This window comes from Parambassis ranga, chromosome 3, assembly GCF_900634625.1.
Source record: "Parambassis ranga chromosome 3, fParRan2.1, whole genome shotgun sequence".
Taxonomy (NCBI): domain Eukaryota; kingdom Metazoa; phylum Chordata; class Actinopteri; family Ambassidae; genus Parambassis; species Parambassis ranga.
In genome coordinates this window covers 1539252-1556176 of record NC_041024.1, presented here as the reverse complement: position 1 = coordinate 1556176, position 16925 = coordinate 1539252, and the positions used below count along the sequence as shown (strand labels likewise).

At 49.9% G+C, this 16925-nt stretch overlaps 1 protein-coding gene across 4 annotated transcripts in view; it reads right to left on the bottom strand.

The window, feature by feature from the left end:
• Nucleotides 1-1271: 1271 nt before the first annotated feature.
• The window catches only part of LOC114433161 (serine/threonine-protein kinase BRSK2-like), a 69508-nt gene continuing 53854 nt past the window's right edge, over nt 1272-16925 (bottom strand). Inside the window, exons 6-20 of one of the 4 annotated variants that reach the window (XM_028401535.1) lie at nt 16760-16793; nt 16052-16120; nt 14462-14608; nt 13891-13922; nt 13605-13769; nt 12967-13064; nt 12666-12819; nt 8276-8336; nt 6002-6209; nt 5648-5696; nt 5391-5514; nt 4837-5017; nt 4668-4760; nt 3183-3230; nt 1272-1928 (exon numbers count right to left, since the gene is read on the bottom strand). In XM_028401535.1, coding sequence (XP_028257336.1) covers nt 1705-1928; nt 3183-3230; nt 4668-4760; nt 4837-5017; nt 5391-5514; nt 5648-5696; nt 6002-6209; nt 8276-8336; nt 12666-12819; nt 12967-13064; nt 13605-13769; nt 13891-13922; nt 14462-14608; nt 16052-16120; nt 16760-16793 — 1687 coding nt within the window. In that variant the 3' untranslated portion in view covers nt 1272-1704. The remainder of the gene's footprint in view (nt 1929-3182; nt 3231-4667; nt 4761-4836; nt 5018-5390; nt 5515-5647; nt 5697-6001; nt 6210-8275; nt 8337-12665; nt 12820-12966; nt 13065-13604; nt 13770-13890; nt 13923-14461; nt 14609-16051; nt 16121-16759; nt 16794-16925) is intronic. The other 3 variants (XM_028401536.1, XM_028401537.1, XM_028401538.1) reach the window with 3 other exon arrangements.

Below are 16925 nucleotides of genomic sequence, written 5' to 3'. Positions count from 1 at the left end.
TCGTAAACTGGGCTTATTTACAGAGTGAGTGTTTGGTGAGCTCTGAGTCATCATACGCACAGGGGGGAGAGGGAGCCGACAATTATCAACAAAGGGTTTGTTCCTCTCAAAGAGGCTACGTCTACATTCTTAAATTACGGTAAATCATTTTCCAAACGTATCTTACAAGGTTTTCCTCCCAAAAGAAGACGAACGCTCCCAGACGTCTGCAGAGCAAATAACTTAAACATGACAAAATGTCCTTAAATAAGTTCACATTAAGAAACTTCTCTACAGCTTTCATATAAATAACTCAGAATAAATTAACAACAAACAAATGAAGTACAAAAATATACACAGCAGTTCAATATCGTCTGAAACCTGCAGATAATTGAAACAAAGATAAAAACACGCCGACGGGGTGAAACTGAAAAAAACAAAACAAATCAGAGACCTGTCGTCAAGAAGGCCCGGTCACACCAGCCCAGGCTAACGAGCCAGAGGATGCTAACGCTAAGTTTAAACAGCTGAAATAAGTGACGCGCTTCTTTATGCTATAAGCTCACATGTTGTCACTTTGGTGGCAGCGAGTCCTCAGATCTTTTCGGATGTGGCTGTGCTGGTGGTGTGTGACATTATAGAATTACAAACTATGAATCCACAGCGCCACAGCGCCCCCTAGGGAACAGGAAGTTCAGTCAGTGGGAGTTCTTTAGTGTAAAAATTCTGTTTTTTTACATACATAAACTTTCTTAAACTAGTTAGCTTGCTAGCTAAATGCTAACACATCTGTACCCTCAGCTGCAACAGAAGAGCCTGACAGGTGGCTAAAAGCTATGCTAACTCCATCAAGGTACGACTGTCTGCGGAGCTGGTGTGACCGGGGCCTGCACAGAAACACAAAGTATGGCAAGAGTTCTAAAAACAGAATGTCACAACTACACTTTTTGTACATACGGAACATTATTGAGTCTGTACAACAGAATAGATCATTCATTTATATAATATCACCGACCCCACCCCCCACCCCCCCATAAATGCCACACAGAGCGCGCTCAGACATCCTGCTGTGACATTAAAAGAATTACAATCCAGCCAGAGTCCGTCCGTCCGTCCACCACTCCTCCTTCCTGATTCAAGTCTTTACATCCCGCAGAGTGTGTGTGTGTGTCTGTGTGTGTGTGTGTGTGAGTTTGTGTACACATGAGAGAAATGGAAGAAAGAGAGAAGCGTGTAGATTGACATCACTGTCTTAAGGCTTTTTTTCTTTTTACAACTCTTCTGAGATTCTCTGTGTTTGTTCTGGTGGAGTGATGCGGCCAGAGGAGGAGGAGGAGGAGGAGGAAGGGTGGGGGTGCAGGTTGGGGTGGGGAGGGGTCCTCTTGTCTTTTCTTCAGACTCTTAGTGGCGGCGGCGGCGGGCTGTGAACTCCTGCGAGCCGCCGAGGTTAATAGTTATTATGGATGATCCCTGGTGGCAGAGACAAGTCAAGCCGTCACACATGTGAGGAGGACACACACCCACTGAGAGACCCCCGAGGACACAGAGAGGGACACGAGGAGGGGACAACAAAGCTACATCTGCTACTTATCGTAAAATACTGATCAGCCATTCCCAGAATACAAAACGTCAGAGGCCAAAGTGGATTCACTCCTAACTAGAGGGAGCGTCAGCAGCTCGCCTCCGCTCACGACCTGCTTCTACTCATGCACAGCTACCGCTCCTTTAAGGTTGTTCCTGTGTCCTGTTGCTGGCGGCCATCTTTGTTTTGTCTTTGCCGGGAGGGCATTTAGAGTCATTGGGCGGGGGCTGGTTGGGCTTGCTGCTGGGGGCATGCTTGGTGGGGGAGCTAGGCGTGGCGGGGGCGCCGGGGGGGTGCGACGCTTGGGCGTTCTTCTCGTCTGAAAAAAGCTGTTTAATTACGTCAAAGAAGTTACTCAACGGGCTGCCTACACAGACGGGAAGAAGAGAAGAGAGAGAGAGAGAGAACAAACAACAGATGAGCAATGGGGTTAACATGAGGAGAGGAAGAGGAGGAGGAGGTGATGGAGGGATGAGAGGAGGAGAGGAGCTGGAGAAGCAGAGACTCCTGCAGCCAGCGTCCGAGTCTGTGCTTCCCCTGCAGGATGGAGGGCCAGCGGGAGCTCTGGAGACACGTTCAGGTACCAACAGTCCTCTGAACCGGCTTAAAAAAAGGCTACATGCTAACAAGCGGCTAAATGTTTGTACTGGGTGTACGCTGTGGTCATGTGACCGTGTTCTTGTTGGATTATAATCCAAGAGATTATGGGATTTCTCTTTTTCCATGTTCATGTTGGTTTTGTCCTCCAAAGCTCCTGCGCACCCTCCATCAACATCCATCACAACAACATCCATCTGTTAAGACAGGCTCTGCCGGTCAGTGCTTTAAAACATCATGAATGAACAGCTCATGCAGCACAGTACACACAGTAATACACTCGTCATGGCAGAGGTTAGTCAAACGGTGCGTCCCTCAGTGATGGAACAGCCGCTGTAAGAACACCGTCAACACTTACCACCACCACCACCACCACCCTGAGGCTGCACCGAGCAGCTCCGACAGTAGAATATGGAACGTTGGTTTTTTTTTTTTTTGGGTGTAAACATCCTGGCATCAAGCATCAACATGCAGAGGGTCACTGAGGTCACAGCCACACACACACACACAGACACACACACATCTTACCAAGTCATTCAGTGAAACAATGAGTGTGCTCTGAAGTCAGCAGGTCTGACGTGTACACGGTTTGAGTCATTTTCTTGCAGGAATGCTAATGGATACTAAAATCAATATATATTGGATTGTTGTTGATCAAATCATTTTATAGGATTAATGCAGATTACAGCAGATTAATCGGTAAAGAAGACCTAAATGCACACTTTGACAATAAGGTGTCAAATCCAGTCAATGAAAAACCACTTCAAAGAAAATGTTCATGATTATTGATGATGTCATTATGCTCTTTAGATTTGTTTCTCAATTAAACAGCAGCAGAAAAATTCTCAGTTTTAAACGACTTGTCAAGACTGATTTATGTCTTCATCTCTCGCTCTCTCTCTCTCTCTCTCTCTCGCTCGCTCGTGTTAGTGCGGGCAGGTGTGTTGGTGACAGGCCTCTCCGGGACGTTGCCAGTATGTGTGTTAGAAGCCGGAGTTTGAACTGCTCCCGCTCTGAGTCTTACCACGCTTGGAGGGTTTACTGGGCAATGAGGCTGAGCGCTGAGAGCCATCTGAGAGCAGAGGACAGTGTCAGAAACACCCACCCAGAGCTCCGTCAGCACACATCAGCCGGCCGGCCGGCTGATACATCACAGCCAGCCGGCTCCAGACACCTGAGTGTTCAGCTGGTTTCACAGACGAGCCTTCAGCTCGGACTGCCGGCTACTTTTACTTTGAAGGAGTCACACAGTTAATGTTTCTCAACTTCCACTAGGATCCCTGACAGCTAGCATTTAGCAGTTAGCACTGTTAGCTCGTGATGGTTCATCCAATCAGCTGCCAGATGTTCTTTTTAACTCTTTACTGTCGAGAGGATTCTTCACTGTTTTAATGTTAAACCGTGAATCTGAGAAACAGGCTGAACATTCAATGTATACACACCTTAAAACACACACACACACACACACACAGTCCATCAGGGTCACATGTCTGTTAGGACTTTAGTACATTTAACCAAACACATGCAGATCCTGTTTCCACAAACATCTCACTGTGTGTCCTCTCAGTGTGTGAAGCATGCTGCCACTGTAGAGCGTCAGGTGTGTGTGTGTGTGTGTGTGTGTGTGTGTGTGGTTCAGCATGCGGGTCATTCAGTCTGTCATTAGAGTGAAGCTGTGGATGACTAGAAGCAGGGTGGCATGGAGCAGCAGGCCAGAAGGAGAGAGAGAGAGATAAGACAGAGAGGTGTGGGTTATCAGCACATCTACACAGTGGGAGTGGGAGTGGGTGACTGCATACAGCTCCTGATAACAGTTCCCATCGGCAGACTGCTGTTACTGGGTTGATATGTGTGTACAGCTGAGCTGCAGTTACCCTGCTTTACCACCAGAGGGGACCATTATCAAGTGAATGAGCACAGATAGGACGACGGCGTCACACTGACAGACGACACCTCACACGGACGGCTGGAGAACACACAGTCACTCCGTCTTTTCTTCCATATTTTGTCTTATTGAATCATAGGCAGCCCCCAAAAATGATCCAATCAGGTCAGAGGGGATTTCAAAGGATTGTGGGATTGTTGCAGTGTGTGAACCTGAGACCTGTCCCCCTCTCTGCTGCATGCACAAATGAAACGGCTCATCAACAGTGAGTGTACACACCCCTGACTGACTCTGTGTGAGAGCTGCTGCGTCAGCTGAGAGCTGCTGTCTGTGCAGGATAAATTACAGCTGCTGTGTGGATTACATTACCATGTTCTCTGTGTGTGTGTGTGTGTGCACGCCATGGCATGTGGCAGGGTCATGCACGTGGAGATGCTGTGTGCTAAAAGCAGTGTGCCGAGCCGAGCTGAGCCGAGCGGGTCCGAGCCGAGGAGAGCCGCGGGGGTGTGGCTGTGCTGTGATGCCGGGAGGGAGGGAGGCTGTGAGGACGTGTGGGAGGAGGAGGGGGGGTAAAAGGCGTGGTCAGGGACGAGTGGCGGGGGGGGGGGGGGGGACTCCACTTACCGGGTATCTGCGGCTGGATGCCGGGCTGGTCGTTGGAGCCGAGCAGCTGGGCCTGGATGGTCTCCACCACACGCTTGAAACGCCGGCTTGGACCTGATGACAAAACCAGCGGAGACTTATTAAGACCTGTCTTTTAATTTGAAGGTCTTGCACTTCCTGTCCTGTCTACCTGAGAGCAGGGTGAAGGTGACGGAGTAGATGCCGTTTTCCTTGGTGGCGCTGGTGCTCTCCGTGTAGGTGATGTCCACCTGGAACTTGACCGGTTTCTGGAAAACCGTCGGGCCGGCAGTGGACTTGTATTCTGCCCGGAAGCTGGTCTGAGAGATGACACTGTGGCTCAGGCTGGGAATCTGAGAGAGGGAGGGGGAGGAGGAGGAGGAGGAGGAGGAGGGGGAGGAGGGGGAGGGGGAGGAGGAAGAGGAAGAGGAGGGGGGGGGTGGAGAAGCTCTGAGTCAGCAGCAACACAAACAACATCAGTGTAGACAGCAGCGTGGATGTGAGAGAGAGTGGCGGGAGCAGAAGGAGATGGTGTGTCGGATGTGTGACACGGGAACGCATCATGGCGTTCTGCAGCATCAGCGTCTGCGTCAACGAGACGTGAACAGACCGCCGGCTGCTGCAGACGAGGCTGAGAACACCATCACACACCGAGCGTGACCGAGTCATGCGACATAGTTTTTTTTTTACAGAAGCAAAGTGAGGCTGGAACAGAGAGAGACTTACAGAGAGGAAGGCGTGGACGATGTCCGCCTTGATGGAGCTGAGTGGTTTGTCTCTGATCACGATGAAGATCTGCTCCTCTTTCTCCAGGTTGATGAAGTTTCCGAACCACGACTTCTTAGCCAGCCTGCAGATCACAGACGGGCCGTGATTAAAACACAGGAGCACAGAGTGTATGAAGGGGTGTGTGTGTGAGTGTGTGTGTGTCTGTGTGTCTGTGTGTGTCTGTGTGTGTGTGTGAGTGAGTGTGTGTCGCTCACTCTGGTGAGGAGTCCGGGGTCAGACTGGACATGTCCTCCTGGGTGGGAACTGTGAGACAAAGGTCAAAGGTCAGACATTAACACCTTCCCTCTCAGTGTATTTGTTTCACCATCAAAGCAGCGAACGAGAGGAACCAGGAGAAAATGGCTGATTTTCCGCTCTCTGTAATGATTCAGTTATCGTCTTTACGAGCGGCCGGCGGCAGGTGAAGCGCAGCTAAACGCCGTCATTATGAGCACAGAGGTGATTTGTGTGTGTGTCCCTGAGCTAACAAACCCGGCCGCTGCATAAACATTCCATTATCACACAGATAAGGATCATAAAAGACGTTAGAACTTAATCTGCACCCCCACCTTGCATTTTCCTGCGGTGGAAGCGCGGCGAGCCCAGGAAGCTGTTCTTGATGGAGTTGAGGCGTGTTCTCCAGGGCATGCCGCCGATGGACGGGCTGGGCGGCGGCGTCGGGCTGGGCGTGCCAGCCGGGCTGTCCTTGGGTGTGTGCACTGGGGTGCCTTTGGGAGTTGGGAGAGGGCTCCCTCTCGGGGAGGGGTGGGGGGTCACCTGCGTGATGGGGACAGATTTGCCGTTGTGGTCAGGGTGGAGGTGGTGGCGGCGGAGGGGAGACATAGGAGGCACCGGGGAGAGAGGGATGGAGAGTTTGGGTGGGACGGTGAGAGGAGGGTGGCGCCTCACCCGGGGGCTGTTGGGGATACAGGGCGCCAGAGGCTGGCTGGGGGTGGAGGGCTCTGATTTGGGGGTGGAGGGGGTCTGGGCAGTGTTGGGGAGCGGGTTGGACCTGGTGGTCTGCAGGGGCTTCTCGGACGGTTTGGGCTTGGCGGGGAGCGTCTGCGTGCGGGGGTGCATGAGGGGGGACCCCATCTTTGGGTGGTAGGAGCCGGGCGTACGGGGCCCCACCCCGTTAAGGCGGACTTCAGGGGAGTGGGTGGGGCTGCAGTTGGGGGACTGACAAAGGTCTGGGGACTGGGGCGGGATGAAAAACCGCCTGTTGGGCTGCGATTGGTCATGCAGCGTTTACACGTGACAGCAGGGTCAGCCAATGAGAAAGCCAGAGGAACACCATTCCCATAAAATAAACACACAGCAGGAAACAAAGCGCAGCGTGACGGATGAGAGGTGGAGCAGGCAGGAAGTGGTGAGAGTGCAAGAAAGAAAGAAAACAGAACATGCTATTAGCACAGTGATTAGCCAATCAGGAGGCAGCAGTGGAGCATTCATGACGCTTTAACAGTAGGGATGCACCGAGGTCCACACTAACAATGCAACCATTACAAATCTGATCAGAAATCAATAATCTGGAATTCATGTAAATGAGCCTTTCATTTGTGTCCTCTATGTTAATGAGGTGGGCGGTCCTAACCTCGAGGAGCAGGTCAGCTGGGTGAACCAGACAGAAGCAGCCGATTGGATCACATCTACCTGACATGAGCTAGCTATGCTAAGCTAACTAATGTTGACAGCTTTGTACAAACACATAAATACAGAAACAGAATCTTTCATTTCACATAATCTCTTTTTTCTGCATAAAATAAAATAAAATAAAAGTGACCAGCACGCTTTAATGAGTCAGGACGTGATCAATAAATCTGTCAGAATCGGTCAGACTTCTCTGTCGGACACCTCGGTGCATCCCTCATTACCAGCTTGTGACACAGCTTCGAAAGCTAACAGATTTAGCTTCACCCTCCACCTGGGAAAGCGGCCAGTGAGCATGCCCAGTGCGGACGCACAATGCTGTGGGATGAATGAGCAGATCACTGATCAGACATGTCAGAGCAGTGAGAGGCCACGGCTGAACAGCAGCCGCCCGTCAGCCTGCTCTCAGAGCAGCGTCACAGGGGTTAACCTCTGACACCTGTCATGGTCACAAAGGCTGTGGCCACTGGACACAAGGCTACTAACTCACACCTGAATGTGTGTCTGTAACCCTTTGAATCCCAGCACACAGGGCAGGTTTGTCACGATGTTTTTGGCCCAGAAGCTGCCGGGACTCAGAGGGTTAACAGAGTGAAGTTCTAGCTTCGTCAGAGGACGCAGTGGAAGAAGTCTGAGGTCAACATGAGAGAACTCGTGACTTTGTGCAAGTTTATGTAATGAGTTTGTAATGAAGTTTCATGTAGAGACTAAAATCTGCCTCCTCTTCATCCTGCAGCCTGATAAGCAGAATAAACCGCTGAGGAGCGACAGAGAACGTCTGCAGGACGCAGATGTTTGATGGTGGTCGCTGCACGTCCTTGCTGAGGGTGGGTTTATAAAATGCACACATGACCTCTCTGCTTCCTCAGAGCGTGATGATCGATTCCTCCGCTAATCTGCAGCTGCATGAGAATCTGTTCTGTGCAGACATTAATCACCAGATCTCATCGTGGGTTTGGCCTCCGATGGATCTGGACGCACTTCATCTGAGGCTCTGTGGGACGTGCGGCGACTTGGAGCTGACCGCGGCCGCAGGCGCCGGCCCGCACGTCCCACAGGCCCGCGATGAAGGCTGCAGTGGTGAGAGCTGCTGATGAGAGGTGAATGGAAATCTGTGTGTATGTGTGAGCAGAGCCAGCTGGTGAGGTGCATTGTGGGTAACCGGTCAGTGCGTGAGAAGGACAGAGACTTACCCTGGGACTGCTCAGAGGACTGGTGGACAGGCCGGAGGACGCTCCGCTGATCGACCGCGACCTACACACACAGAGATCAATATTCAGACAGCTGAATGACACACTGACACACACACACACAGACACACACACACAGACACAGAGACACACACAGAGAGACACACACACAGAGAGACACACACACACAGACACACAGACACACACACACACACAGACACACACACACACAGACACAGAGACACACACAGAGAGACACACAGACACACACACACACACAGACACACACACACACACACAGACACACACAGACACACACACACACAGAGAGACACAGAGACACACACACAGACACACACACAGACACAGAGACACACACACAGAGACACACACACACACACACACACACACACACACACAGACACAGAGACACACACACAGACAAACACACAGAGACACACACAGACACACACACACACACACACACACAGAGACACACACACACACACACACACAGACACACACACACACACACACACACAGACACACACAGACACACACACACACACACACACAGACACACACACACACACACACAGACACACACACACACACACAGATCCATTCTTACAACCTTAGAAAGCTGCTAAAACTCTCCTGTTTTGTCCTCACAGTTTGTTTTACTGCCCCCTAGTGGTCATGTAAAACATTTGATGCCCTCTAGTGGACACGCAGACATCTGTCCAAAATCTAAGCAATGTTTTTTCCCCATGTTTTTTTAACTGCTAATCAATTGACTGATTAAAAGAAGAAATTGAATTCGTTCAGCTGTTTTTGTGACGAGCGCAGGAAGTGAGAGAGCAACAAAGCTGATGTCTGTCGGCCGCGGTGCATTCAAGGACCATCGGAAAGTCCAACAATGCATCCTGTTTTTACAGTCGTGATGATGTCATTTGTGATGTAATTGTTGTTTATTTATTGAATATTTCAAAGCTGCCGGCAGGGTTCAGGGTTCAGAGGGTTAACTGATCTTTTGTTTTATTGAAAGTTTGCTGCAGACGCTGCTGAAGACACGAGCGACCAGTGAAGGTCTGACGTCCGGCTCCGAGTTCACATTCTTCACCAACGCTCAAATATAAACAACATCCTGAGTTCATGTCAGTGTATCAATAGATGAGATATGTACACACACATACACACACACACACACACAGACACACACACACACACACAGACACACACACTGCAGATTTCATTAGCACTGCTCCTTTTTTCTTCTCCTCATGAGCTTTTCCATTTTTCATTTACGTGTCATTAACTTTTCATATCTCCTCCTTTCTCTGCTTCACTTTTGCCCAAATGTCGTCACACACACACACACACACACACACACACACACACACACACACACACACACACACACACACACACACTCAGACCTGCTGATGTCTTTGGGATTTAATTGCCCATAGACAATTTGGCTTTGTAGGAAGTGAAAAATGAAAACAGTAAATCATAATTAAATATGCTCGGAGACGTAGACGCGCACACACACACACACACACACACACACACACACGATGGCACCAGTAGCATTACATCAGCCTTTGCAGCTGTGATGAGTTAAGATAATTTCATCATTTATAATGTAAAAAAAATCTACATATGAATTCATAAATTGTTGTAAATATATATCTATATAAATGTTATTACATCAGATTACACAGCAACTGATTAATTAAATCATTGCAGGAAGAGTTATTCCATATTTATGTGTGTCACACAGCTCCTCCCTGACACTGTTGCTCCTAAAAAAAGCCCTGAATAAATAAAGCTGAACTGAAGTGAATCCTTTTTGTGATATTGATTATTTTTGGTCGACGTCTTTGATGACCTCAAACACCGTCTTATCTGCGTCACTGGTAAAAGTTGAAACTTGCTGCTGACGGCTTGGCAGCATCTGGACGGAGCCCACTAGCTGCTCCGCTCTTTATCCCAAGCTGAGCTAATCACAGCCACCTCCAGGTTAATGACCTCACACACACACAGAGGCTGTAACGGAGCTCTGGTAATGACGGTGAGGAGCCTCCACTGTCAGCCTCTCCAGACGAGGAGCTTCTATTAGCACGCGGCTCATTAAGCGTGACACCATCCAGTCCGAAGCAGGAAGCCGGCCACTCTCTGAAATCTGAAAATCAATTCCTGCTTCAGGAGGAGGAGGAGGAGGAGGCAACAAGCCTTATTTTATGGATCTCCCCAACTAGATGATGAGCGACATGAAGGGCTGCTCAGAGCGCCTGTTTCCATCCTGTCTGTGCTCCATCTGCATTCCTGCCTATTAATTTATGCTAATCTGCATCCAATCCAGAGACAAAGTGTTTTCCTCCACTGCAAGGTCGACCACACAAACACACACACACACACACACACACACACACTGATGATGAGTGAAGATGTTAGGAAGGAGGGGGAGTGAGAGGAGGAGGAGGCAGGAAGTTGACCTAAAAATGCTGTTTGCCTCCTGAGGGCTGGAGCGTCAGAGAGGAAGTGTGCTATTTTCCTGATTTCACAGAGAGGAGGCGCTCTGCTGCTCCTCTCACCGCGAACACCCGGCGTCTCTGTCACTGCATCATCTAAGCTCAGGGTGCTCCGCGTCCTGCTGCAGGGATCTACAGCCTGATACCTGTCACGCTACCCAGGCAAGTGTAAAAATCAACTCTTAAATTTAAGTAATTTTGTGAGTTTGTGATAAGAAAAATGTTAAATTATTAGTTTAATCCCAGTTTTTTTTGAAAGAGGAAACAGACTTCTACAACACACAGGAACGTTTCGTCTAAGATCACATGCAACATCTAAAAAGGACAAACGGATGGAGAGGGTCAGTCAGGAGTGAGACTAAAATAAAGGATGGAGGTGACACGTGGCGGGAGGGTGACGGAGCAGATTAATACCTTTCCTCCTTGCTGCAGTTAGCGTTTGTGATATCCAAGCTTTTACTGAAAACAGATTTGCTAAAAGGGGGCAGACAGAAAATCAAGAGACAGACAGAAAGTCACGTCAGGGGGTCCTACAGTCCACATGCAGCAGTCCAAAGGAGACAAAGCAATCCAGGAAATGAAAACAACAACCAGACAGCGCCACAAAGAAAGAACCGAGGAGCATGCAGACACCCGGGAAGCAGAGGAGAAGCACGCTCATGGTCATGCTGCAGTCAGCGGGACGCTCCACACACTCCACTGTAACGTCTGTGTGACGCTCGGAACGTTAGGACGCCGCTGATGGAGCTCAGGAGCGCCCCCCGGCCGCGGCGTGCAGGCGGCCTGCCCTGAGCTCAGCTCCAACATTTAACCCTCGTTTATCAGCCGAGTCTTCAGCCTTTCAGCCTGTAATTCTATCGGAGCTTTTTCCAATTAAGCCCTGCTGAGCGTCCTCTCCTCAGTCTGATCCGTCTGAGCCTCGGGTCCAGATTAAATGAAGACTTTCATGTGGACTGTGGAACTGGCTCTGCCTGTAACGGACCCTGAGACACCTCAGTCTGACTCTGCTCTGCTCGGCTCTCTGTGGCCTGCTGACCTTCACGTGTCGTGTCTCATACAGAATACGACCTAAACCAGTTATTACAAATCTCTCTGTTAAATCTGATGAGCGCTGGAGGACCCCGGCTCCTCCGGACCTGGAGCACCAGGTGAAGGACTTTCAGAGGACGTCCGAATGAGCAGACTGGCTCCGTGTGCAACATGATGTCATAGTTCCTTCTTATATAAGCTTTCATCTTTTATTTAGTGTTTACTACTTGAGGTTTTATTTTCTGTTCCTCATTGTGCTCCCTCTCTCTCTCTCTTTCAGATTTCTTTTGGCATCACGAATGAAAGGCGGCAGTATTTATATTTCAGTCTCCCGCTTTGAGCAGCGGCTCCTCCGCTCTGCTGGTTCACACCAGCCACAAACATCCACACTTCTTTGTTGCAGCTTCTGATGCTTCTCGTCCTCTTTGATCGCATGCTCCATGCACACATCTCACACACACACACACACACACACACACCTGACAGTCCCGTTCACGCACTGAGCTCAGAGCGAGATGAACAGGAGTTCAGTGTCAGTGTGTGCTGCACGTCCTGAGTCCACAGAGCAGGAGCCATGTTGTCATGTATTTAAACTCAGCTCAGTGAAGCAGGGAACGACGTACAGCTGTGGGAACAGCAGGCGCTGTGTGAGCGTGTGAGCTGCTCAGCTGTACCTCCTTCCCTTTTGGCCGAACTGTGAGTAAATACATTTGCATCACAACTGATAACCGGTCAATAATCATCAATCAACAACAACAAGTTCTCTGGATCGGCTCCGGAGGAAACGTCCATCCATGCACACGAACACGCCTCTCTCCGCCTCTTACCTCTGGCCGTGGGTCGCCATGTCGAGCGCTCTCCGCACCGGTACGGGAGACCCGCCCTCCGTCACGCTCAGCACCTCCATGGACTTCCTCTCTGGCCTCCGCTTGCCATGGCGGCTCAGCATGGGTGAGTCCACGCGCTTCCTGGGAGGGTCTGCTGAGCGGCGTCAGGGTGAGACCACAAGACACAAAACACAAAACAAGGGACCAGTCAGAAGAACCATCACTGAGGTCATGAAGTTCCATCCTCTGGAGACCATGAGTCATCCAGTGGACCAGGCAGGGGTCAGCTGGAGGGGCCTACCGATCTCGTTGCGTGGGGGCAGGTTCTGGTCCTCGTGGCTCGGATATCTCTCCTTCCGGTCCAGCAGCAGGAAGTAGATCATCTTCTCCTGGTTGTCACTGTGGAAGGAAAACATGACTGTGAGCTGAGCGCCCCACATCTCCATCATCAGGAGACACACACAGATACACACACAGACACACACATTCACTCCTCAGACACACACACGCACACACACACACACACAGAGTCACAGACACACACACACACACACACACACGCACACACACACAGACACAGACACACACACCCCTCACACAGACACACACACAGACACACACCCACTCCTCAGACACACACACAGACACACACAGACACACTCACTCCTCAGACACACACAGGCACAGACACAGTCACAGACACACACACACGCACACAGATACACACCCACTCCTCAGACACACACAGGCACACACACAGTCACAGACACACACACACACACACTTCTCACACACACACACCCACTCCTCAGATACACACACAGACACACTCACTCCTCAGACACACACAGTCACACACAGACACACACAGTCACACACAGTCACTCACACACACACACACACACACAGACACACACAGACACACACACAGTCACTCACTCCTCAGACAGCAGGTCTTTGGTCAGCTTGTCCTTGTCTCTGAAGCAGCCCAGAGAGTGCATGCTCTCCAGGACGTCGGGGTCGATCTCCTCGGCTGCTGCCAGCATCCTGATGGCCACCTTCCTGGGGACGGGCTGCTCGGGTTCGGGCTCGTTCTTTCCAGCTCTGCAACAACAACAACAACAACAACACGCTCACAATGTGCCATAATCAGGAAGCTCCGGCTCTGATGAGCTGATATCATCAATATTTTACAGACACATACGGATGGTGCTGCTGTACTTACAGGTACCACGTATGCTTCTGGATCTGCTCTAACTGTGAGGGAACACAAAGAGGGACAATTACAGTCTTTCATTCATAAGTGAAACCATCATTGTCATTCGTTTTGTCATCGTGTTGCACCAGAACGAGGCATTAAGCTCAGTTTAACTTTAAATAGAGTCATGAATCATGAACTAATGAGGATCTAATAACTATTTTCATTTCTTAGAGTTGATTATTGACCATTTTATTCAGCCGTGCCCTGTTTTCGCTGTGTGTCGGTGGAACTGGAACTGACTCAGGAAGTTCAGTCAAAGCAAAAAGTGCTCAGACGTCTGATGACTGCAGAAGAATCAGCAGTGAGAGCAGATTATCTAACAGCAGCTCTGTGTTATTTGTGATGTTTCTATTCTGAGCCGGAAGAAATCTTTGGCCCGAGATGAAAAGATTGTATTCAGAGCCGAGTAGCTGCTGGGCCACTCACGGTGCAATTGTGCTAAATTTAGCCTGAGCAGCTCCGAAGGCGACAGCACAGGCTGTGAAGCAGGAGACCAGTGGAGGAGTTAAGCCCTCAAAGGAAGGCAGCGACTTACCGTCAGCCTCTTGCTGGCGTCCACCTCGATCATCCCCCGCAGGAGGTTCTGACAGTCTGGAGGGATGAAGTGAGGCATGTGGAAAACCCCCAGCTTCACCTTTTCCAGAAGGTTCCTCAGGTTATCGTCATCAAACGGCAGGGCACCCTGAGGGACACACATCATGAAAGTTTGCACCACAACGCACACAGGAAGAAACGGGAAGCATCACCAGGCAGGGCACTTTTCCAATGGTCAGTGAACGCATCATGTGCGACACATGAGGGGAATCCTTCATAGGACACCTTTGCAGACTGTGTCACTGCAGCGCCACTGTGCCACAGCTGACAAGTGTGTCCTTCTTCCTGGTGATGGAGGACGCATTGGGGAGGTGGGGCACTCGCAGCCCAACATTTCCCAGGATTCATTGCACGCTGGTTAAACAGTGCCCTGAACATAAACACCACCTGCAGGTTACAGGAGCAGCAAATCACAATAAACAAGAAGTCTTCCACAGACCAGACGTCCCAGGTCCCCCTGCTGGGACCTTTGTGGTCTATGAAGACAAAAGTGCTTACAAAAAATTCTGCATATCACAGCTAGGAAGCCATGACTGACTCGTGTGTGACAGCACAGTCACATGACAAACAAATCAGAGAGTAATTGGCTGATCTAAAGGAAAGAAACAACCAAAATAACTTGTCACTAACACCATCCCGTTGTCATGTAAATGTGCCGTCAGGTGGTCACCAAGAGCACCAAGAGTGGAGAGCAGCAGGGATCAGCGGTGAGGACTGTCCAGCTGGGGAGCGCGCTCAGTGGCGTGATGACTGATACCGTTTCCTCCTCATTAAAAACAGAAGAGGAGGACGGAGCCAGATGGCCGCTGACACCGTGTGGGTAGTCAAAACAACACGAGCGCAGAGATTTATCTTCACATGATGACTGTGTCATGTGCTCCGTCTTAATCAAGAGGCCAACATGCGTGACTTCAAGCAAACAAACAGACATTTACTCGGCGCTCAGATGACTCACTCGTCACTGTCGCGTTATGGAGCGGCTGCTGTGAAAGGCTTTGTCGTGTGATGTGCAGATAAAACGTACAACTGAGTCACTCCAACCTTTCAGAGGGAAACGTTTTCACAAACAGAGCAGCACCAATCAATCAGGACCCATTCTGTGTTTGTTGGAGCATCCGAGGAAACGTTTGCATTCCTCAAATTACCCAACTGAGAACAACAGCTTCCTGTTTCTGCTGTGACACAAAATGTTCCAGTGTCCCACTGATGAGGCCCTGCTCCTCCATGGAAACAAGCATGACAAGTTTTCATATTTTCAAAGCCTCTATGAACCAGTGTTTATCTGCACAGCAGCTGCAGAAAGCTGCAGATCAGCCTGACACTCTCTGACTTTGGGGTCATGTGACTGCTGGTCACATACAAGTCAACCTTGGCTTCCTGTTGTGGTGATTACTGCAGAATCTTGTTAATGCATTGTTTATGTTGGGATTTTTTATCTGTGACATGCAAAATAAAGATGTATGAATTCATCTCAGAATCCGGCCTGACGTCTGTTGTCAGTCTCCATGGCGCTGCAGCAGCCGTCACTCACCACTAAAAGTGCAAACAGGATGACTCCACAGCTCCACGCGTCGGCTTTCCTCCCGTCATACTTCTCCCCCTGGTGCACACAGGCGGAAACACAAAGAGGAGACGTGAGAAATGGGACCGAACATTCATTCCGGGTGCAGATTCGAATCCCTGCGTGCTGCGAGCCTCGGCGGCTCTCTGTGATCCAGCATCTGTTTGTGAAACATGTTACAGTACAGACACACTGTAGGTCTGAGAGGACTTCAAAGGTCATGGTGCTGCTGGATCCATGCACCTGAGCCAATATATTTTTAACACTTTCACTGCCAGGTTAAATCCTCCTTTTAAGAATGCATCAAAGACATCAGAATCTATAAGAAATACATTTAAACCAGCCAAACCCTAAGAGCATAACATCATGTTTTATATTTGGACTATAACAAATGTGAGCTGCAGTGAGGCTGCACGGTGGACCTGATTTCATGTACACGAGATCAAAAGAAAGAACATACATAAAAAAAAGAAATAAGAGGAAACATGGCAGCGGAACGGGCTCAGAAATATGAGCTCACGTCACAAAAAGCTGAAAGAGCATTTCCACCCAGTGACAGAGAGGAAGGGGGGAGGAGGAGGAGGGAGCAGAGTGAATGCAGAGAGGATGGAGCGCTGATGTAAGAGCCTTTCTGCTGGAAGCTGTTCTGACTGTATGAAAGAGGCGGAGAGCACTTACTCTGATCACCTCTGGGCAGGCGTAGTGAGGAGATCTGTGGAAGAAGCAAAGAGAAGGCCGTCACTCCGGAGAAGGAAGGAAGGACTCACACAGCATCACTGCACAGCAGCCGGGAGTACAGTCAGCAGGTGGAGCTCCGAGCAACATCCACCATTCATAAAGTCCA